Source organism: Camponotus floridanus, unplaced genomic scaffold, assembly GCF_003227725.1.
Source record: "Camponotus floridanus strain SB8 unplaced genomic scaffold, Cflo_v7.5 scaffold163, whole genome shotgun sequence".
Taxonomy (NCBI): Eukaryota; Metazoa; Arthropoda; class Insecta; order Hymenoptera; family Formicidae; genus Camponotus; species Camponotus floridanus.
This window is the reverse complement of record NW_020229285.1, coordinates 254,517-278,125: the sequence shown is the minus strand read 5'-3', so window position 1 is coordinate 278,125 and position 23,609 is coordinate 254,517. Positions and strand designations below refer to the sequence as shown.

At 36.4% G+C, this 23,609-nt stretch overlaps 1 protein-coding gene across 3 annotated transcripts in view; it reads right to left on the bottom strand.

The window, feature by feature from the left end:
* Nucleotides 1-208: 208 nt before the first annotated feature.
* LOC105256766 (carbonic anhydrase-related protein 10) overlaps nt 209-23,609 on the bottom strand; it is a 156,572-nt gene continuing 133,171 nt past the window's right edge. Inside the window, exons 6-10 of one of the 3 annotated variants that reach the window (XM_011266977.3) lie at nt 20,483-20,549; nt 3,164-3,318; nt 2,799-2,924; nt 1,814-1,862; nt 209-1,727 (exon numbers count right to left, since the gene is read on the bottom strand). In XM_011266977.3, the coding sequence (XP_011265279.1) occupies nt 1,663-1,727; nt 1,814-1,862; nt 2,799-2,924; nt 3,164-3,318; nt 20,483-20,549 (462 nt within the window). In that variant the 3' untranslated portion in view covers nt 209-1,662. The remainder of the gene's footprint in view (nt 1,728-1,813; nt 1,863-2,798; nt 2,925-3,163; nt 3,319-20,482; nt 20,550-23,609) is intronic. The other 2 variants (XM_011266978.3, XM_011266979.3) reach the window with 2 other exon arrangements.

Genomic DNA, 23,609 nt, shown 5'->3' with positions numbered 1-23,609 from the left:
TTACATCCTCGAGGCAGCCGCTCTGGCATCGATGTTCGATGCGCAAATAATTCGACGAGATTATTTCGTCGGATAAAATAAATAGAGCAGGGGATGCAAAGATGCGACGGCTTTAGATGAAAAAGAAAAGATTGCAATCGATATAGGTACGTCCACAAATAAAGAATTGATTGCAAGAGAGGGAGAGACACAGCGGTCGCTGTTGCTGTACAATATAACGTCGCCTTTATTGTTACTTATTAACCACAATTTTTTTTTGTTAAACGTTCACTTTTTCGATTTATAATACAACTTTATTCTCTATACACGCGCTTTTTTTCTTCTCCCTAAAAGAATTTCGCCTTTTTCGCTGCTTAACGTCTATCTTAGGTAAATGTCTGTTCGTGTACATTTTCCGTATCTGTGTTTATATATACAAAAGCGCGCCGGATTATTTCGTCCATCGGCTAAGCTAACGGAAAGAGAGAGAGAGAGAGAGGGAGAAGAAGAGAGGGAGAGAGAGCCCGGGGTTCTCTTCCACGCGGTTGATTTACCACATGACTTCATCCTAATCTCTTCCCTTTCCGAACCATTCCTTCTTTATTAACCTACTCGTCTCTATCCCGAAGCTATTACGAAATTGCTCTCCGCCTCTCCACCTCCGTCTCCTCTTCCCCCCTTTCCTTCGTCGTGATACCGGCTATTTCTTCTTCTGTATCTTCCACCGAGATCCATCACGATCGTCTCATCTCTTCCCGCGCTTCCGCTACATTTCCCCCATTCCCATTTTTCCTTCCCCTGCGTCCTCCAATGGTCTTCGCTTTACATGGTTCACGTCGTATCGCCATTGGCTACGCGGTAATTGACAAAAACCTGTCAAGTAACTCGGACCGATTCACAGGTTTATCAGCGAGATTAATTATTCAAGCAGTCGTTTTATTCGCACGTTTTTTTTTTGTCACGTGACAACAGGACGAATCGCGTATATCGGGGGGTATATCAGCGATGGGCATCTTAAAAAATGTGTCCCTCTCAGAGAAACAATGCCTATTCTCTCGCTATAGGAATCATTCATTCATCAGCTGAAAGTGTGCGCTATATTGTCCATTTTACAAAATTACACTGTTTAGTTTGTAATAGGTATTATGTTAAGTCATACGCCCATCCCTGATAACTGTTACAATCTTCGTATGCTCGGTAAACTTACAAACAGCATTAAACAAAAACTCATATCCCACCAAGACACTTAAAGCTCCTTTGATCACTCGTGTTGTGAGAATTACATTAGTGCTGTAGCAACGCACGCGGCTTTGTCCTTGCTACTCTGGGAAATGAAACGAAATTCAAAACTTTACATGTATTTTCCTCCTGTGATAAAAACTTATCTACAAATTATATACGTAATCCTTTCGCTAACAAAACGGCGGTTGCGTTACACTTGCTGGTTTTGCTTCGAAACACAGGAATCGCTCTATGGTATTTTTATTTCACCCCTTAAGTTTACACAATCATTTGAAATTTACGTCCGTTTTTCGCACAGCCACGGGAAACCCCTTTTCTTATTCCCCGTTGTTAGAAATCAGCTCTTGCCTCACCCTCCTCGTGTCGCGCTACATGAACTCGTCTCGTTCCAGAACTCCTTTAGGAAAAAGTCCTCTCTCGTAGTCCTACCGCGGAACGGCTTCAGACTACGTTGTGCGATAGGGAGCCGTCGTCCCGCCACGTGTTGGCTGGAAGGAAAAAGTCATCTTTTCAAATTCTCATCGAGACGATCCCTTTGCGTTGAAGCATGAAGTTTAGGGGCTCCTGGAGCCTGGCTAACATCGTGTGTTACCTCTATAATGCATGTCCTGCGCCATCGATGGACACTTGGCGTTTCCCCGCTGCCAGAATAACACGAAAAGTACATTTAAGTTGCAGCTTCGCGAGAAAATTCTGACGAGACTGATTCTTCTATGATCGATCAAGATATTTCATGATATTTCTGATATTTTCTATTCATAATCTGTTAAAAATTGCTCTAAAAAACTAATAATTATTATTTTCAATTTATAAGCTTTGTTAATTTTATAAAAATAATTTAGTTTTTTTCTTTAAATAAAATAATTCTAAGAGAAAGAGAGAGAGGAAAAATTACGAATATTTTTTTCATAATTTTATATTGCGATCTTCGACATCACATTTATAATATTAAAAAATTGTAATATATATTAACTTGTCAAAAATGACTTGAAACTTTTATTTGAAATTTATAAATTTTGAAATTTTATGAAATTTATGTATTTTAATCGTTAAAAATAGAATTTATTTTTAAAATATAATATATATTTTTTAAAATAAAATAATCCTGAGAGACAGAGAGAGAGAAAGAAAGAGAAAAAAAATTATAAATATTCGTTTTTTTTTAAATCTTATAATGTGAACATGTGACATCACATTTGTAATACCTAATAATTTATTAAAAACTAACTTTTATTTGAAATTTAAAAACATTTCAACATCTAATAATTTATTAAAAACTAATGACTTTTTTTGAAATTTAAAAACATTCCGACATCTAATAATTTATTAAAAACTAATGACTTTTATTTGAAATTTACAATCGTTGCTGTGTGATTTTGTAATCGTAAAAAATAATTTAGTTTTTTTTTAAATAAAATAATCTTAAAAGAGAGAGAGAGAGAGAAAAAAAAATTACTGTTTTTTTTTCTTATAATCATGATGATATCACATTTACTGTAGGTAGCAAATTATCCTGACTGACACTACGCGTTCTTTGCACGTCAATATCGAATAACATAATCACAGTATTATATTACCTTGGCAAAATCGATATTTGTTCGCACAGTTCTGTAATGAAGACCCTGCAACGGTCTGGAATTATTACCGAGGGGTGCTTTCGGCGTAGTGGAAGGGCCTTGCATTAATTTCCTTAGGGCGTACAGCTAATGACAGAGATAATACACACCGTGAGAATAATACGATTCGCTGATCTATCCGACAAGATTGCCGTCTTATCGCTTCGCTTTCGTTATTTTTCGATGATCCGGTCATGATTGCGGGACACGCGAGGATCTCAGTTCGGGGGCGAGAGTTTGAAGGGATGAGAAGGAAAAAGTATCGCGAGAAAAGTTGGACACCGATAAAAAATAGAATAGGATCGATTGGGGATCGATGTGTTTACCTCTCGTGCCGTGATGTAAATCGGTTTGTTGAGAATCAACCAAACTGCCGTTTCCCAACAGCCGGGGTGCGTTGTACTACCCTCATAAGTCATGTAACCGGTGGTATCCGGAAGAAGGCTTTTCAGAGACAGGTAGCGGACAGGTGCGGTATCACCTGAAAGATAAAATATTGACGAGAGTTAGGTAGGAAGAGCTATTTGGGTATCGGTATAGATTTCGCTCGTGAAATGAGATTTGTCACGCAATATGTTATAATTGGACAAGCCTGAATAAGATATCGATTAGCAAATTTTATTAAAAGACTTTCCTAAGATTCCAAAAATACCAGTTAAAATTACTTGAAACCAAAGCGAGATCAGTTAGCGATACTTTTAAGGTTCTTGAAGAGATTTTCAAGAATTAAATACCCTTAAAAGTTTAATTAGACGTTAAGATTTCTGATAAGAGAAATGTATGTACTCTAAGATTAAGAGATCCAGATTAAGAAGTAGGAGATTAAAGAACGGTGTTAATGCAGTTGGTCTGCAAGTTCTGTATATTATGCAGAATACTGATAAACGATACCGGAAGCGCGAATTATAGATGACAATCGCGTGAGAGATATCAGATGAACAAAATTCAAATTCCGCACGAGATATTTGTATTTAATCGTACAGGATGGAAAATAATCATTTGTCAAAAATCATCGCGTGGAGAAGTTCAAAATTTTATTTAACACAAGTATTTTTTAGATAGGATCTTAATTCTAAAATTAGTGGCCAATTCCACCGTTTTAATACTTGATTTGAACGTTTAATGCTTTTTGACAGACATGGTTATTTTCCATCTTGCACAGTAAAAAATAAAATGTTAATTATAACATTTTTCACATGTCCCAGAAAGTTCACTCTAAATTTTAAGTTAAAATAACTTTGTCATATGTTACTTATTAACAAATTTAAAATGTTAAATAATTGACACGATTCTTTACATTTATTTTTGTTATCGTGACTTTAAGTGTAATGTAAAACTAACGTACAAATTAATTAAAAATTACATGAAAAAATTGTTACAATAACTCGTCTAAGAAATGTTGAGGACATTAACATATAATAGTAATTACTTTAACTTAAATTATTTGTAATAGAAACATTCGATTTTAGTAAATTTGATTATTTTTGTATGTCAAACTTCAAGATTATTTGAAGATTCAGTTTAACTTTTCCTAGAATGTTAAACTGACTTTGAGACATGTTGATTGTTTAAAATAATTATGTTAAAAATACTCAAAATAATATTCCATTTCTAAAAGACATATACAAAGCGTTAAGTTATAAAGTTGACATAAATGTAACATATGAAAACATTATAAAAATAATAACATATAAGTTGTATGTTAATTTTACATTGAAGTACTAATCAAAACGTGGTAACACAAGAAAATTTTAACATATAGACGCATAATTTTTACTGTGCATCCTGTAGCAGAACATTTTGGATCAATTCTGAAGAACGGAATCGAAATAAAAATTCATACTTCAAGAAAGAAATGATAACAAATATTTTTCAACAACTTTGTATATTTTTATAGAGTGTTAAATGATATTATTTTGATAGTATTTTGACACTAATTTATTTTAGAATTTATTAATATTCTATTCTAAGAGATTAATAGCTGGGAGAAAGGATATATTTAATTACTAACATGCAAGTTTATAAAATAAAGGATTGGACTTCTCCCACGCGTGCTTCTAGATCCCTAACAAATGATTATTTTTCACTCTGTCACTCTATGGCAGAACATTTTGAGTCAATTCTGGAGAATGCAATCAAAACATTTATATTTCAAGGAAGAAATAGCAACAATATTTTCGAACAACTTTGCGAGTTAAAAGTGTTGTTTTAGAATTTTTTAAAATACTATCTATTTGGATCGATTCTAAAGAACACAGTCAAGGCTTCTCACGCATTTTTTCTAGATCCATAACAAATGGTTTTATTCTACCACTCTGTGGCAGAATATTTCGATTCTGAAAAAACAGTTGAAACTCTCATGCTTCAAAAGAAATGAAAACAGATATTTTCGAGCGACTATGTTTGCACATGTCCAAGAAGTATTGTTTCAAAATTTGTTAACGTTTTATCCCAAAAGATTAAGAATTATGGAAAAGGCTGGACTACTGACACGTAAGTTTATTAAATAAAGTATCGGATTTTTTTCCTCTAGCAAATGATTATTTCCCATGTGCATCAAGCAGAGCGTTCAGTCGCAGAGAATTATTCCGTTTTCATAGACGCTTTCATCGTCCTTTGACACTTGATTCGTTCGCAAAAATTCAGCAACAGAGAACCGCATTTCAGAGAGCAGCATTCCTATAAATTCAAGCGATTACTCGCGCGTGCAGAGAACGAGCCTCGTATTACTTTTATCGATAACAGGGCGCGTATGCGGATTACGGAAGGTTGTGAAGCGTAAAAGGCGTCGTTCCTCGTGCTTTCGACAAATCCTTCACTCCAAAAAATACTCGACTACGAGTCGTAGGCGGACGAAATTATTCGCGATTGGTTTCCGCAACATCCACCTTTGAATTTTTGGCATTCTAGGCTAAAAAAAAACGCGACGATGCATCGAAAAGAGCGAAAAACGAAAAAAAAAAAAAACGAAACAAACGTGCATAAATCGTGTGCACAAGATAGCCATGTGTATTTGTGTAATTACATACAATTTATGTAGAATTCACATGTGCAGAGAAATGCACACCCATAATTTGGCGACGATAGTGAAATTTAATTCTTTTCTCTCACAAGAGTAATAAAGACGAGAGACTGCGCGATTCTAAATATTATATAATAACGATATTATTTATAAATTGTTAAATTTTTTTCGCAATTGTTCCGGCAGAAACATTGCTGGCAATTGTCTATTCTATTGAGATAATGGTGCTGCACTTAAGCGTAATGCCCTCGCAGTAATAATGCACCCGTTGATTCTGCATATTCAGGGAGTTATAATTTCGAACGCGTCGTGTAAATGTATCATATAACCTGCAGTAAATAGTAGAGTTACAAGAACAAGCAATATGCGACTCGCTTGTAAGCCGTCACTCCGCAAATATCTGCATCTCATGCAGAATGTGTATACCTAATGCATTATGCACTACCCTCGCATAACTTTCCATCGACAGCGACGGACTCATGCGTTCCAGCCACGAACTGCCATTCACAAACACAATTATATTTAAGCAAACATGATTATTATTAAATGTGAGAATTTGTAATATGAAAAAGTCGCAAAATATTATATATCTGTCTGATGAACGTTTTTTTTAAGTATAAATAGCTCGAAGAATTTTAATTCTTTTTCCAAATATTTTACATTCCTCTTTCAAATATTAATATACATATAAATACATTTGAAAGCGTCTTTAATACATTTTCTGAATATTCAATAAAAGTAATATAAATAGAGAAAAAAATCGAATCAACGAAATTAACAAATGAGAATATTTATAACTACGATACAGATAAATATAAATACAAATACGCCAATTTATATAAACATTTTTTAGATATGAAAAAATAAAAAATAAAATAAACTCTTCAAAATATTGTAAGTATATTTAAAAATGTTTTTAATATAACATATATTTTTAAATATTGAATAAAAATAATGCGAATGAAAAATAACTTGGGATAATGAGATTTTAACGGAGGCATATTTATAACTATAATTCAAATAAATACATGAATTTTTATAAACGTTTTTTATGACGTTTCAATACAAATAACTCGAAAAAATAAAAAACAAATAACAAATAACAAAATAACAAATAAATTCCTCTTTCGAATATTGTAAGTGCATTTCTAATACAACATTCTTTGAATAAATATTAAATAATAAATAAAAATATATATAATAAAAGCAATGCGAATAGAAAAAAGTCGAATAGAAACAATGAGATTAACGGAGACATATTTGTAACTATAATTTAATTAAATACTTATACATAAATTTTCATAAATATTTTTTAACCTTTAAATATAAATGGCTCGACAAAAATCCAAAAATATAAATTCTCTTTTCAAATAGATTTAAAAGCGTTTTTACAACATTCTTTGAATATTGAATAAAAATAATGGGGATAGAAAAAAAAAGTCGGAACAATGTGATTAACGAGGGGAACGGGAATACTTGTGACTGTAATTTAATTAAATATTTATACGTAAACTTTTAGAAATATATTTTAACTTTTAAATATAAACGACTCGAAAAAAATCCAAAAATATAAATCCCCTGTCCAAATATTTTGGATAGATTTACAAGCGTTTTTAATACAGCATTCTTTGAATATTGAATAAAGGTAATGCGGAAAGAAAAAAAAAGTCGGAACAATGTGATTAACGAAGGCACCGGGAACATTTGTAACTGTAATTTAATCAAATATTTATGCGCGCGCGCGCGGGGCTGTCGATTTTGACGAATGAGGCATCGCGCGAAATGAATGTTTCGAACGCCATCCGAGATACGTGTCGACAGAATTTACTCTTGAAGAGAACGAGCGATGGGTGTTCGAGTGTATATACGGATGCGCGCCGTTCGTAACCGCCGCAAACGTCCAAAAGTGATTTGTATCTTTCCTACGTAACGCGCGCGGGGCGAAATCCAGCGTAAAAGGTCATCATTTCAGAATGCGCGGTGAAAAATAAATCTCTCGGCGCCGGGGATCGTATTTATCGAACACCGGGAGAGTATGTTACCGCGCGAAACCTTCGATCCCGTCCGATATCTCCTCCCTCTCTTATGTATTTTTTTTTATATACATCTTGATATTCTCTCCTCGGCCGCAAAAATAATTCCTGCGGCGAGACGAGCCCCTATTCGTCTAATCGACGATCCCTCGGAATTTCCGAGGAACCGGAAAAGACGCCTGGACTCGCAGTACACATACATCTCTCGGATACGTACATAAGATTACGCGAATCTCGTTCCGTGGACGGGATGAATCCGGCTTGAACCGAATCTGTATACACACCCGCGCCAGTTTATCCACAAATAAAGGGATACATATAATCCACGATAGCGCGGCCCTATGTAGCTAACATCTAAACACGGACTTACTTGTTCTGCCGCATTCTCCATGATGCGATATATGTATATAGCATGTATTTCTTCGGATCTGTCACGTCACGCGAATCCAAGCGAACGCAATCTACTATTCGCATTTTACGGGATACAATTAAATTAAATTTATTTATTATTAAAATTATTATTAAATTTATTTATTATTAAATTTATTTATTTTAATTAAATTTATCCGGATATAGATTACATGCGCGTTACATCAAATACCGCATCTATCATCTTTCTTTTTGCTTTGACAACTTATGTACTTACAAGTAAAAATATAATGGAGAAAAACAAAATTTGACAAAGTGTATAAAGAAATTTTTTTCGTATTCTTTCTTTGTCTCTCTCTTTTAGATTTAAATGTTAAAAAATGATCATACAAATTTGCCTATAAATATTTAATTAAATTATAGTTATATATATTCTTCCTGTTGCCTCCGTTATTTCGCTTCAACTTTTTCCTATATATTCGCATTATTTTTATTCAATGTTCAATTAAAATATATCATAAACCTTTCAAATGTATTCAAAATATTTGGAAAAGGAATTTATATTTTTTTATTTTTTCGAGCTATTTATTTTTTAAAAATATATAAATTTACATATAAACATTCAATTAAATTGTAGTTACAAATATTGCCTTTATTAATCTCGTTGTCTCGATTTGTCCTATTTGCACTACTTTTATTCAATATTCAAAAATGTTGTATATTAAAATTATTAAAGACTTTTAAATGTACTTATTAATATTTGAAAAAAAAGGAATTACTATTTTTCGATTTTTTCCAACTATTGATATTTAATATCCTTTTATTTTATTTTATATCCAGAATGTGTAAATAATAACGAGGAATTAAATGCATATAATAGGAGAAAATTAAAACAAAAATTGTTAAAATTATTAAAGACTTTTAAATGTATTTATTAATATTTGGAAAAAAGGAATTACTATTTTTCGATCTTTTCCAATTGTTAATATTTAATATCCTTTTATTTTATTTTACATCCAGAATGTGTAGATGATAGCGAGGAATTAAATGCATATAAAAGGAAAAAATTAAAAAAAGATTGACGTATCAACCACAGATATAATAGCCGTGAAATCTGAGAGTGCAACATCTACCATGCGTATAATAAATTGCCTCACGACACACAACGGAAACACCCTAAGTGCATTTAACCGTTCTAACGAGTCCGTTCAAAATAGTGACGTAACGCAGCGACGATTTCGCCTCCATGACGAAAGTTCGCCGGTGTTATAACCGCGACGAGAGGGTGAGCGCTTCATCAAAATGTCGCTGCTATATATTCGTCTATTTCTCGTATTGAGTCCGTGACATTAAAGATAGGCAAACGCGCTCTCGCAAATGGCAGATCCGGCACAAGGGAGTTGCCTCGCACACGAAACGATCCCCCAACCCTCCGTACGTCGGGAGGGAGACTTCCGATGATATCCCTCTTCTGGGTCCCTTCCGAGATATTCTTAGAACGTCGCTATTCAGGAGCTACAACGGCAAAAAGTAAAAGCTGTCAAGCTTTTCTTCAAGCTTACGTCGCCGAGCCCCCTCCCCGTGTCATCCCATTTGGCTTCCCCTTTCCGCGCCCTTCGTCTTCATCGACAAGTACCGACCGCGTCTTGCAACCCGTGCGTGCGTGTGTGTGTTTTATTTTATTTTTATTTATCGCAGCGTCCTGATTTCATCCCTCTCCGACGAACGAGGTCGGAGGAGGGGGATTAAATGGAGCTTGAGGAGGAGGAGAAAGAAATCCGGCGAGATGACAAGTAATAATAACGAGAACCGAGAAATATCAACCGCTTCTCGTATCGTTGGCGGTAACGAGATGTAGGTGGATCAGTGGTTGGGATGAAGGGTGGAAAGGACCTCCTGGTGATTAATGAAATGCATTAACTCCTTCCCCGGGAAAGAGAGAGGAGCGAGCTTGAGAAAAGAGCCCGCCACTGCTATTGATACGTTCTCGCGCATACCTACAAGTGAGATTAAACGAGGCAATGTGGTCGTATTATATATTGCGGGAATTGCTACAAGGGGACGAATCGTACAGAAATTATCGCGTAAGTTTCTCCGCGTCCTCGTTTTGACAAACGTTAAAAATAGACCTTCCCTCGAGAGCCCGAGAGTGGAAATTTGTCGTTCGCCGCAGTTTTCTCAAGTATCGACTTCTGATACGTCCCGATAATCGAACCGTAAATTAAATTTCCGCTGTAAGAAAAGTAGAGCTTTGTGTACGGGAGGGGGAATCGAGAAACTTGTGTATTTTATCAAAAAATAAACTCGCCGTATAGAGCCGAGTATGAAATATACTCTCGGCGCGTTCATATTGATAATAGTTTCTCTCGAAAACAAAAGTAACCGAACGAAAACAATTTATTTTATTTGTTTTTTCAAGAGAGGGAAAAATCTCGCTACCTCACCGGTTGCATCGTAAATTCACCGGACGCCCCCGTCGCCTCCCTCCCCCCCTCTCCCCGTACAATAATAATAGCCGGCCGCATCGAGTCTTCCTCCCACGCCACGTGAAAGAGCAGCGATTTTCGACATGAAAAGGGATACTCCGTTCCCGTTTAATAATTCATGGTCGACGCAAATCCGTGCCGACGCACCATTATCTATTATCGAACGCGTCTCGGAGGCCCCGCCGCTGATATTTCCGTTGAGGGTCGCACGCACAACACGCGGTCTCGTCGCGTGGAAGTCGAGTATCGTCGGGAATAATGTGAGGCGCTCTTAGGAAAATTGACCATGCCTAATGGCACCGGCGCACAACGGCGGGATAATGATAATGACAGCGGCGATAATCGCGATATAAGAACATCCCCGACGCACGTAATCAATGTCGACGTGTGTACGTTTCGCGTCGTGTGTGGGTGGGTACACTACCGGTCAAAAGTGTAGCATCACTTATGGAAAGTCGCTTTAGTGAACGAAGAGAACGTGTGTAAATTTTAGCAAATTTATATTTAATTACTGTCGTTGTTTTATCCTTTGATATCGTCAAGATGAAAAATTATGTAACAGATAATTTGTAATAAATGAATTTTTAGATTCTTCAAAATAGCCTCTCCCTCTGCTTTTAATATTCTTGATAGGTTTTTTAAAGTTGTTATTGATATTTGATTGCAGCATGTTTGCAAATATCCCCGCAAGAAGATTGTAGAGGGGAGAAATAAATAATATATTTATGTAACGTATTACATATTGTTGACGTATAAAAATTGTTTACGATCAGCTATTAAAAAGCATCGGTAATATGTATTTTAAACACTACCAAAACAAGTAATAATTGTCTATTAATTTATTTAGAAGCTGAATAATAAATAATATATTTTATATTTTATAAACACGAGCAAAACAATTAGGGAGAAAAAAATGGGGAACTTGAACTAATTTACTTGCTTCTTTTGGGAGGTGATGCGATACTTTTGACAGGTATTGTATGTATTGTTTGACGTACAAGGATTTATCGATTCGTTATAATAGGGTCGATTTCTCGAAACGAGATTCTTGTTTGTCGAGTGAAATAATTCCCGGCTTGGGGCTGAGTAAGCTCTCGCGAGCCAATTTATTCCATCTTATATCATCTATAGCTGAATATATTAGACAAGAACAATGATACATTATTATTTTCATTCATTCTCTCGATTAGATCGATGTTCACAGGTATCGTAATGCTTTAATATAATCTCATATAAATGTCAAATATTTTAAGAAAAGAATTAGAAACTATCTTACCAAACAGTTGATTTATTATTGAAGCATCATAAACGTACTCTTGAATTATTTTAAATAATTTGAACAGTTAATTATTATTTTCAAAAATTATTACTGTTTAGGACTTTCCGACACAAAATATTATAATAAAAAATTATTTGGATATTTGACAGTTATAGATTTGAAGATGTCATTATATGATTAAATAAAACCATGATTAAATAAAAAAGGAGCACATTTTTCATATCTATATATGTATTATCGATAATCTAACCTCAAGTAACTGTTGTACATTTCATATCAATATAAACATACTCCTCGAATCGATTCGAAAATAAAATAATCATGGCATGTTACATATACGTGTAGCAACCTTAATGTAAGATCGATAAATAATAATAGGTATATAAAATCACGTTGTACATGTTATCATTACCTCGAACTCAAATCCATGATTTTCGTTATATTACTTTATAATGCTATCGAATACGTCATGTTTAATAAGCACTTCATTGTTTAAATATTATAATTACGGTGTCAATCATAATCCTAGAAACGTTTATATATTATTTCTTTTCCAGAAAATATAATCTACAGAAGAATGTTACCTAAACTATTATTTCTCCTCCGTATTCCCGATCATCGTCATATATATCAGAGCTTGTATCATGGTTCTTAGCTTTTCTCCGTGCGTGAAGGAAACCGAAAAAGTAGATTGCTCTCAGCCCTCTCGGCACAGAGAGAGAGAGAGAGAGAGGATCTGTCAGTGTGATAAATTCACCGCCTCCAATTCTCGTAGCCGCGAAAAATATTTCTATCGACTAGGGAGATCGCGCGTAGAGGAAAGAGCGAAAAAAGAGAGAGAGAGAGAGAGAGCGAGAAAAAGAGAAAGAGAAAGAGAGCGATCACGGGATGGCAGGGTTGCGTCGGGAAGGGAAGAGGGGAGAGGGACAGGGGATGCAACCCCTGAAAGATAGAAACGTTTCGGGTGAAAGATACCTCGCGCCTCCCAACGGCCAGATCTGCAAACTGGTTCCTGGCGTTTCGTTATATGGCAAAACGCCACGTCTGGAGGGACGGGAGGGTGAAGGGGGAGGTTTTGCTACCGTCGTATTCCGTCGTTGTGTATACGATTGTACAGCTGTGCGCGAGGAAGACAGAGAGAGAGAGAGAGAGGCAGAAAGGGAGAGAGAGAGAGAGAGGCAGAAAGGGAGTGAGCGAGAGAGGAAGCTGGATAGCCGAGGGGGTGGCGGGGGATCAAGACTCCGAAGGGGTTGCGAGAGCGGGCCCGAAGGCCGGGTGGCAGAGGCAGGGTGGAAAGGGTAGCTATAAAATACAATTTCAGGGGTGTCGGTTTAATACCACGCATACCGCGCAAATATTTCATCTATTATCTACATTTCGTAGTAGATACGTAGGCATTCGCCGGGCGGCTCGTGTAACGGGTGTGCGCGGAGTAAATGGCCGGGGATGCGCGTATATATCGCGAGGTCTAGCTGCGAATATTCTCTCCTCGAGTGCCCCGTCTCGCTCGCACGCCCATTCGCATGCTCGCTGCTCGGATTACTACGCCATATACGTACACATCGGAGCATCCCTTTTGTGCGTATGTGCGTGAATGCGTACACGGTCGCATAAATCAGCGCATTTCAATTCAAAGGTCGGTACACGTACAAAAGCTAACGGTAATCAAGAATAAGGAGACAGATTCCCTCTTCTTTACGAGGACGCAGACATTGAAACATCGACATTAATTAAGTTGATATGAATGTCATATTTTTAAATGTCACGAGGGGAGATTATTGCTTTAAAATCACTTTTTGCTCTATTGTGATTTGAAAACAATTTACACGCATTTCAAATATGACGTATTAAAATATATCATACGTGACAAATGTACGAATACTCGAAATTCATATTTATCGAGCGAGAATTATTGTTGTATAAAGTGTCCGTGTTAATGGACATACCCCATTGAACAATTTGTTGGATGCAGATTTGACGTGGCGATCTAAAAAATGCAATTGTAATAAAGATTTTATAATTGCAATGCGCGCGTTTACGGAAATTTATGCGCGAATAAATGATAGGCGTCTCGATGAAGCCTCCGAAACTTTTCTCGTCGCGTTTTTCCGATTCGTCCCGATCATATAATGATCGTTGATTATGTCATACGCATTATTGATCAAGGTTTAAAAACGCATTATCCACGAGATCGATTCGGCAGAGACATTACTGACATTATTATTAATGATACTCGGCGAGATCAATGTTGAACGCGGATATTGTGCGAGGATAAATGAAAAGGTACTTTCTCGCGATTCTACTTGTCATAGGAGTATTATTAAATTTATATCAGGGCTGTATAAATTATTTCTCACGTGTATTGCTCGATATTAAATGTTTGTCGAAAATAAATTTTAAGGAACTCTCCTCTTTTTCCATTTTAATTCAAGGACGTTTCTGTATTAAAATAATCTTCTAAAATAATCATTAAAAAATTATTTTGCTGCTTCATTTATGCCTACATACATATATATCTCTAATATTAAATTTTCGGCGAAAATAAACTTTAAAAGGAATTCTCCCCCTCTGATTCAAGAATTTATCATCGTTCGTGTTGAGTAAAAAAATCTTTGTTTAAAATATCCATTAAAAAAATTATTTTGCTGCTTCACTCGTCACTTTATTTATGCTTACACATGTATCTCTAATATTAAATTTTCGGCGAAAATAAATTTGAAGGAATTCCCCTTTCTGACTTAAGAACTTATCATCGTTCGTGTTGAGTAAAAAAATCTTTGTCTAAAATATCCATTAAACAAATTATTTTGCTTCACTCGTCACTTTATTTACGTCTACACATGTATCTCTAATATTAAATTTTCGTTTCGGCGAAAATAAATTTGAAGGAATTCTCCCCCTCTGACTCAAGAACTTATTATCGTTCGTATTGAGTAAAAAAAATCCTTGTCTAAAACATCCATTACAAAATTATTTTGCTTCACTCGTCACTTTATTTACGTCTACACATGTATCTCTAATATTAAATTTTCGGCGAAAATAAACTTGAAGGAATTCTCCCCCTCTGACTCAAGAACTTATCATCATTCGTGTTGAGTAAAAAAAATCCTTGTCTAAAACATCCATTACAAAATTATTTTGCTTCACTCGTCACTTTATTTACGTCTACACATGTATCTCTAATATTAAATTTTCGGCGAAAATAAACTTGAAGGAATTCTCCCCCTCTGACTCAAGAACTTATCATCATTCGTGTTGAGTAAAAAAAATCCTTGTCTAAAATATCCATCTATCAAGCGAGCATCCGGAGAAAAATACGCTTAGCTAATGAGAGAAAAGCTCGAGTTAAATAAATTTCTCGCGTACACACCGACCATTGTGGGCCACGCTGTATGTGCAGCGTGCCTCTCGCGGCGCGTACACGACAATGGAATACTTAGATCCCAGCTGTAGCTCCTCCCCCACGCGCCATTTTCCATTGTCTTATGATTTATGTTCCCTGGTCGCGGTGTCAACAGGGTATTGATTAAAATACACACATAGCCGTGCCCGGTCCTGCATACAGATTTATGCACACACCGGACGGCCGGAGTGTGTGACATCCTCGTCCCTTGTAAATCGACCCCCTTCCCCCTCTCCCCATCCCCGACTTCACCTATGCTCCCAATATTCGCCCGGAGCGTTGATCGTGTTAATCGTGTAAAAAGCACCAGGCACGCTTCCAGGTCGAATCGTTTAACGAAGGACGAGCCTTATATGGGGGGGACCCTCGCGACCGAACGGCATCCCTTCGGGATGTGGACCTCTCGCCTTCTCTCTTGACTGAACGCACAAGACTGAGAATATCAGGGTCGTAAAGTTTATTTTCTTCCTCGTCGAGCGATGCGACCAGCCGTGGTATTCGCCGAATTATGCCACGCGAATTGAAGGAGAAGGTTCTTGTCGCTCTCTCGGCGGATGCAAATCGGTCCTGGCGCCGAGGATGGAATCTGGAGCGGAGAGAAGGCGGGGAAGAAAGCGGCGAAGATGTAAGGGGGTCGTATTTCGATTTCACGTCGGGCGCAATTTGCGTCCCGGTAAAATCACTTGCGTGAATCGCGCGTTCCCTTGATGTATAACTATCTGTTTAATTTTAATATTTAAAACAAGAGGGAGAGAGAGAGAGAGAATGAAATGAATATTTCATTGTATGAAATAAATATTTTTCTCAATATTGCGCTCTATCTATTATTATTAGGAAATATTGCAGGGTGTTTCAACGAATTCTCAGTAATTTTTTTCTCCTTCTCAAAAGATAGGTATACTAATTACTCTATGGCAATTAGAAAGCTGGAAATTTATTAACTACTTGTCTAGCAACATTGTTCCGCTTACTTAAATGCTCACGGGAAAGCATTGCTGTAAGTAATTTGCAGCGTTGGTTCGCGTTTTCTTCATTACTCTTACTCTCCGCTAAAATGTTCCCTCGTTATTCATACTCACGCACCGCTTCTTTTTGCTCCTTGTCATTCTTAATGGAAAGTATACTTATAATTCACGTATTACGATACAAATAATTTTTCATCAAGCGGATAAGAAAAATGGCTTTCGAGATATTGCTTCGTTAAAGACCCAGACAACATACGTCCCTGGAAGATGTCTAAAAAGCTATTTAAATATATCTTACCGACCTTTAAACGCGCGCCTTCAAGACGCCTTCTTTTGATCTTTTTGTTAGTCTGCAAAGTTACAATTTATACTACTGATCAAGAAGTATTGCATTACTTAAAGAAAGCCATTACTTTAATGAAAAAACATGTATAAATAGCATCAAATTATATTTTATTATTGTTATTTTATGTTTTAATATCAAAAATTTTTTAAATTAAAAATGATAACAAATAATAACAGAAATATTACATATTTGATTAATCAAAATAGTCTCTCTTTACTTGCAATATTCTTGACATTCTTGACAGGTTTTTTAAAATTATTATAAATTATTATTGATATTTGAATCTGTTTTTGTAAATATACCTGCATTTGCTGAGGTAGGTATGATGAGAAACGAAGTAGATAATACACCTATATAATATATATTGTTGATATTGTTACGCCCGCGGCGAGGACTTCGATTATTATCGAAGACGCGCGGAGAGATCGGCCGCTCGCGAGTCGCGCGAAATGGATAGACACTTTTACAAGGAACTCGGAACTCTTTAATGCACAACACAGAACACTACAACGTAATCACAGAACGCTTTAACACAATATTCGTAATTCGGCTCGGCACGATACACAAACACGTCCGCGCAGCTTGACAGCTGGAACCGAACTCAGGTGACAGGCGCTCCTGTCAACGACCTCTTGACAACGCGCTTGTTTTCGTTAATCGGCGCCGTCCCGATGAAGGGAAGGGGATCAGGGCCGTAACAATATATACATAAAAATCGTTTATAATTAACGTGATTGTATCAAAAAGCATTCATAACATTGTAAACAGTATTATAATAATTGTACATTAATTAATTTTAAGAATAAAAGATAATATACGCTTTTCATATTTTATTTAAAACAGGGAAAGAACTTAGTTTTCTGTATTTTTTGGAGCTGCAATATTTTTGACAAGTATACAATAAATTTAAAAAAATGCTTCAGCTACAAACACATATATTGATATAATATATATTTCATTTTTTTCAGATTTAAAGATTACGTTCCTGTCATTAACTGTGGCTCCAGGAGAGCTATATCCAACTTATTCAATCGAATACAAATCTCACACAGCGTTCTTATATAAATGCGAATTTGAAGAAAAAAAAACAATGCATTCTACTTTATTTCTCGACGACGTAGACGCAAACATCGAAGACGCATTCGCCGGCGCGAATACTCGTCGGTTGACGAAGTGACTCTTTATCTTAAGAGAGTCATTTTGCCCCCTTCGCCTTTTCCTCTCCGTAGGAGGTTTTTCTCTCGACTCGGCGACTCGAGTGCCATTCACCGTCGTCTCCGTCGCCCCTTAAGCTTCACTCGGATATCGCCGGCAGAAAACCGACACACTCTTCTCTTTCTCTTTCTCTTCCCACACCGACATTTTATTTATTATCCGCAGTTAACTCCAGCGGACCGCAGTATCCGGCCAAGCTTTCCGCTCGAAGCCCGAGCATCCGATGCGTGAAGCGCGTATCTCCTCCCTCATTGCATTCTTCAAAGAGACTGGTCTTTTGAGGGGGCCTCACTAATAATTGCAGCTTCATCTCTCAGGACTTCCAGTCGGGTGAGCCGAGAATTTCGGTTACCGCCGATACTTAGACACTTTTAGCCCGAGGAAACCTTCTGCGTTTGACCCCTTTAAATGTCTTTGACCCGAGCAAGTTTTATGGAGGATCTTCGCGATCGGTCGTATCGGCATTTACGATCAGGCGGTATATCGGCGTTTAAAAAAAACCTTTAAAAATTTCGTAAAAATGGCAAGATTAAGATGTAAAGGAAAATCCATTAGAAAATATCCATCCTTTAGAAAATATCCATGCCTGAAAAATGCGAGGCTTCTTAAATCTATCTTCGCCAAGTGTTTCGGAGATGAAAATATTTCTTTCGGAAAATCTGCCCGCGCGAATCTGTACGAGACAATCGGGTTATCTATGACAATCTCTCATTATTTTTTCCAAATTTCCTCTTTCAAGTGACGTCATATACGTATTTATCAGATTGCCCGTTAATGCAGTGAAAGAGCCGAGACGATTTCATATTTAGGCGGCACTGCAGAAAATTAGTATCGAGCTCTTGCATTTGGAGTTCATTCAGGATTTACATTCCGATGACACAATACGACGTAGTTACATCGTCCAGCGTAAAAACGCTGTAAAAAGCATCAACGCGAGAGCGATCACGAATGGATAATTATTACACGTCGCTTGATTCGTCTGGCCGTCAATGACATACCAGCTGTATTCACTGCCGTTCAAAAGAGGCAGGATGTCGATGTCATTTTACAAAACGCGCTGAATACGAAATTTTATTCAAAATCGAGCATCTCGAATGTCTTAGATATCCTTCGTATTTTCTGTCAATTTCATAGCATCTTACAAATTCATCATTGTTTGATAATGAAGCGATATTTGCACACAATTTACATTTAAAAAAAATTTTATAAATTAAGTAATATATAAATTAATTTAAAATTAATCATATATAAATTAATTAGTTAAAATTATTCATTTAATTTGGGTGATAAAAACAAATTTTATTTTTATTTAAACTGGATAATAAAAAGACACGATTTAGACATGATATATATCGAGATAAAACTGATTAAAATTTGGAATATTTAATTATTTCAAGTTATAGCACATGTAAAGAAAAGTTATATCAAAAGATATATCAAGTCAAATGAATCCAAAGCCCTTCAAAAAAGCGATGTTATTGTGGAATCTCCCGAAATTCCATTTTAAATATTCTTCGTATTTTCTGTCAATTTCAAAACATCTCACAAATTCATAATTGTTTGATAATAAAGCGATATTTATATATTTTTGTATGTAATTTATATTTAATTAATTATAAAATTATTTATTTAATCTGGAAGTAATGAAATAGTAAAAAGACACGATTTATGTAATTCAGATCGGGATATGAATCTGGAATATTTAATATTAATGATGGTGCAGAAAGAAGAGTACCAAAAGATACCAAGTCAAATGAATAGCTCTCAAAATAGCGAGTGATATTATTATAAAATCCGATTATTGATTTAATCTGGAACTAATGAAATGTAATGTAAAAAGATACGATTTATATGACATTATTTTATTAAAATCTAAAATATTTAATAATAAAAAATAGTGCACTTACAAAAAGAGAGAAAGGATTAAAAGATACCCTCAAAAAAAGCGAACGATGTTATCGTGCAATTCGATAAAACTCCATCTTAGAAATATCCTTCGTATTTTCTATCAATTTCAGATCCTACAAATTCACAATTGCTTTTGATAATAGATATTTACCCACAATTTACACTTTTGTATAGCAATTATATTTAATTATTTGTAAAATTATTAATTTTACAATTAAATTAAATTGAAGTAACGAAATGTAAAAAGGCACGATTAATTGATAAATCAGGATAAAACTAATTCGAGCCTGGAATATTTAATATAAATTAAGGTTAGCGTAGAGAGAAGAGAGGGAAAAGGAGATTACCAAAAGACACCAAGTCAAACGGATACCCTTAAAAAAAAAAGGCGAGCAATGTTATCACGGAATCCGATGGAGCTCCGTTTTCGCCATCACGCTGTTGAAGAAAAAGTTATCACGTCGTCGGGCGAGATACAACCGAGCGTGATATTACGCAATAGAGAGCCGAAAGGACGGTGGAATTTCCAGGTTGATTTAGGAAAGCAGCGGAAGAGGAGCATTTCACGCTTCCCTTGACGACGAGAAGCACACACACGACTCATAGTGATAGTACTCACCCCGATGTATGACCTTGCTGAACACACTGGTGATGATCTGCAGCTCAGGATTTAACGTATCGCCGAGCTGAAACAGAAAACAGCTTTCTTTGTGTATCCGGCTAAACGACAGTGACATCTCACTACCACACGTCCGCTATTCGCGTCGACAATGTGTCCCTCGCCTCTCCCTCCGTCCCTTACTATGTCGCATCATTCTCGTCGCCTTGATACGTTTTCCATCGATTTCCCATGAAAAGGGGTTGTTCGGTCGCTGCTAAGTGCACCGTATAAAGAGGTGAAGGTAAAGAGTCGTTTCTCGAAAGTTCTACATTGGGCGTGCCATTAAAGGTAACCATAAAACCCAACTAAACCGACCGCGGACTTTAAAGTAACGATAAATAATAAAAGTTGATCCGGCCACGGATCTGCCGTCGATCAAAAGTTTCGCCGTTTCCCATCCTCGCGGCGCAAAATTATCGCCGGCTCTCCGTCTCTCCGTTCCGTAAATAAAGAGTAAACAAGGGGATATAATGATGGACGAAAAAAAAAGAAGAAAAAAACGAAAAAAAGGAAACGAAATACGAGATCGCGAATGAACGTGCGCGACGCAGATATCCCGTGGATATTCTTCGCTATCCAGATTTATGGGTGGTCGTTAATTAAAACTGTCAATGTTTACGTCACAGGGGAGAAAAATATCGTATATAAATCATAAAATACATTTTAAAATGCATTACATTATATTTTTATTATAATCCTCGATTATCTTCTCGTTTGGAGAAACTGGGCCGATTTTGCGATAAATGTGTTAGCATTAAAATTTGAAAATATCACGTAGTGCGATTGAAATGCTTCAAGAGAGAATTAACGTAAAGTGTGCTCGCGAAACCGGATGTAACGTATTTTCAATGTATTTTTCCGACTTTTATAGATTTTATATATATTTCATCATTTTATAGGATACTGCGATTATCAATCAAAACGTATGACACTTGCAAAATTATCCGAGCGTCTGCTGGGAAAAGAGAGGAGCGGCGGCCATTTTATTTTTCAATCCAGATATACTTGAGAATTACACGGGACGTAATAAAGATTCTCAGTCTGTGCGAGAGACGGGCAAGCGAACGTCGACGGTTTAATCTCCGTTTAAATTTGTTGTAATAAAGGGACCCTAATCTTAATTATGAGCTAAGAGAATTAATCTCAATGAGACGGCCGTCCTTAAACGTTCTTAATCTTGTCACTCTCTGGAATAAAGTTAGCTGGGAAGATTCGCGGTAATCGTTTCCTAATATTCATCTAATTGAAAGGAAATATTTTTGCTATTGACGCACGAGAAAGAAATTCGAAAGCGCACTGACATGTTTTCCGAAAATCCCTACAAACTGAAAAAGCATACAGATATAACAAATTTAATTTATTAAAAATATGAGCACATCTTTTTTCTCTCGATATTGAAAATTAATTTGATGCATATTATTTCTCCGTAATTATTTTTTTTTTTATTTATAAATTAAATCGTAGTCTTTTTAATTATATTTTAATTATATTTTATATATTATGCACGTGATCCTATTAATTTAATGTATGCTCTCTCCCATTTTTATTTTCCTTTATAAATTGGTCGTACTTTTTTTTTAATTATACCCGCACATTATTTTTTATTTAATCCGCTTTTTACTTAACGCGGTCCAATATTCGTTTTCATATAAATGCTGCAAAATCAGCTGCGTTAAATCGCGACGTCGTTCGGGCCAAAGTCTACCTAGTTAAATCCGGTCTGCAATTGCGGGTTACGCCGTCAGCATGTTGCTACTTGTTTGGCAAATCAAGTGTACACTAATTTGTAATTGTAGCTTCGTAATTTCCGCGGTAGTCGAGCAATAAACAAGCTGCAACGACGACGCCCCCGTCCTGAGATTGTATCGATCGCCCGTCCTTCTAGCCTCCCTCGTAGCTGTGCTATAGTGATCACAGATAAAGGATATTGCACCAAACCGGTGCAGGGAATAGCCGATGCACGACTTCGCGTCATATTATGCAGTCCACCCGACAGACGTGCAGAATTAGCAGCCCCGACTCCCTCTCTCTCTCCCTCTCTCTCTCTCTCTCTCTCTCTCTCTCTCTCTGTTTCCCTCTGGCGACGACATGGAATCCTTCATGTCGACCGAATTTCTCCTTCCGTTTGATAGCGCGTAATTCTCGTCTTTTGTCATTGGATGAGGACGGCACCGACTGACAGTCGTGCCAAATTGACGCATGGCGTAATTACGGATCGGTAATTTCCTCGCAGCACGTAAGTGATAAACAAGCGATTGTGCTAATCATCACTTGACTGTATCGATAAGAGAGATATTTGTCTAGTAAACGCGATATCTCTATCTCGTCCTATTACAATCGATCAATTTTACGTTAAGCCTTTCGCTTTCGAGATTACCCGCGTACTTTACATGCAAATTTCGCTCTCTTAATACAACAAACGCGTGTTCCCGCGTAATTTAGCTCTCCATGTGAATCGCAAGTATAAATTCGCTGGAAATAAAGTCGCTGGAATCGCGTGTGGCGAGTAAACTTTTTTTCCGCACTCCGTTCGAGCACCGAGTTCCGAAACTTTTTTTCCCCTCCAACAGCTTCCCAGCATCATGTGTTTATACTTCATAGATTTTAGGTTCTGGGTCGTATTTTTCCAAGAAACTTTCGATTCCGTTTAATCACTGTAGTTCGTGTAAGTTTCCCTCGCTGACCTTTTGACATTCCATGAAACAATTGCGGTTGCAGCACGCGCCATTTGTACGTCGCAAGGTCAGAAATAAGTAGCGCACAATTACGTCGATTATCGTCTAATTGTATGAATTATGAAAATTGTACGAATTATAAAAATTGCAACAATAAGCGTCTTAATTACACTGCGTCTATATCGCGTCTATAACAAGCTAGTCGCGTTAAAAAAAAAATTGAAGCTTATATAAAATACAATTTTATCGTGTTGCAAAGTCTCCTTTATCAATCACCGCGTTATATTGACGCTAGAAATCTATTTCGCGCCAAAGTTTTCACTATTATATCGCGTTAAAACCAAATACGTCTAGAGCCGAGATCGTAGAAGTACCCGACGTTATCACTGGGGTACCGACTCATTTGGATC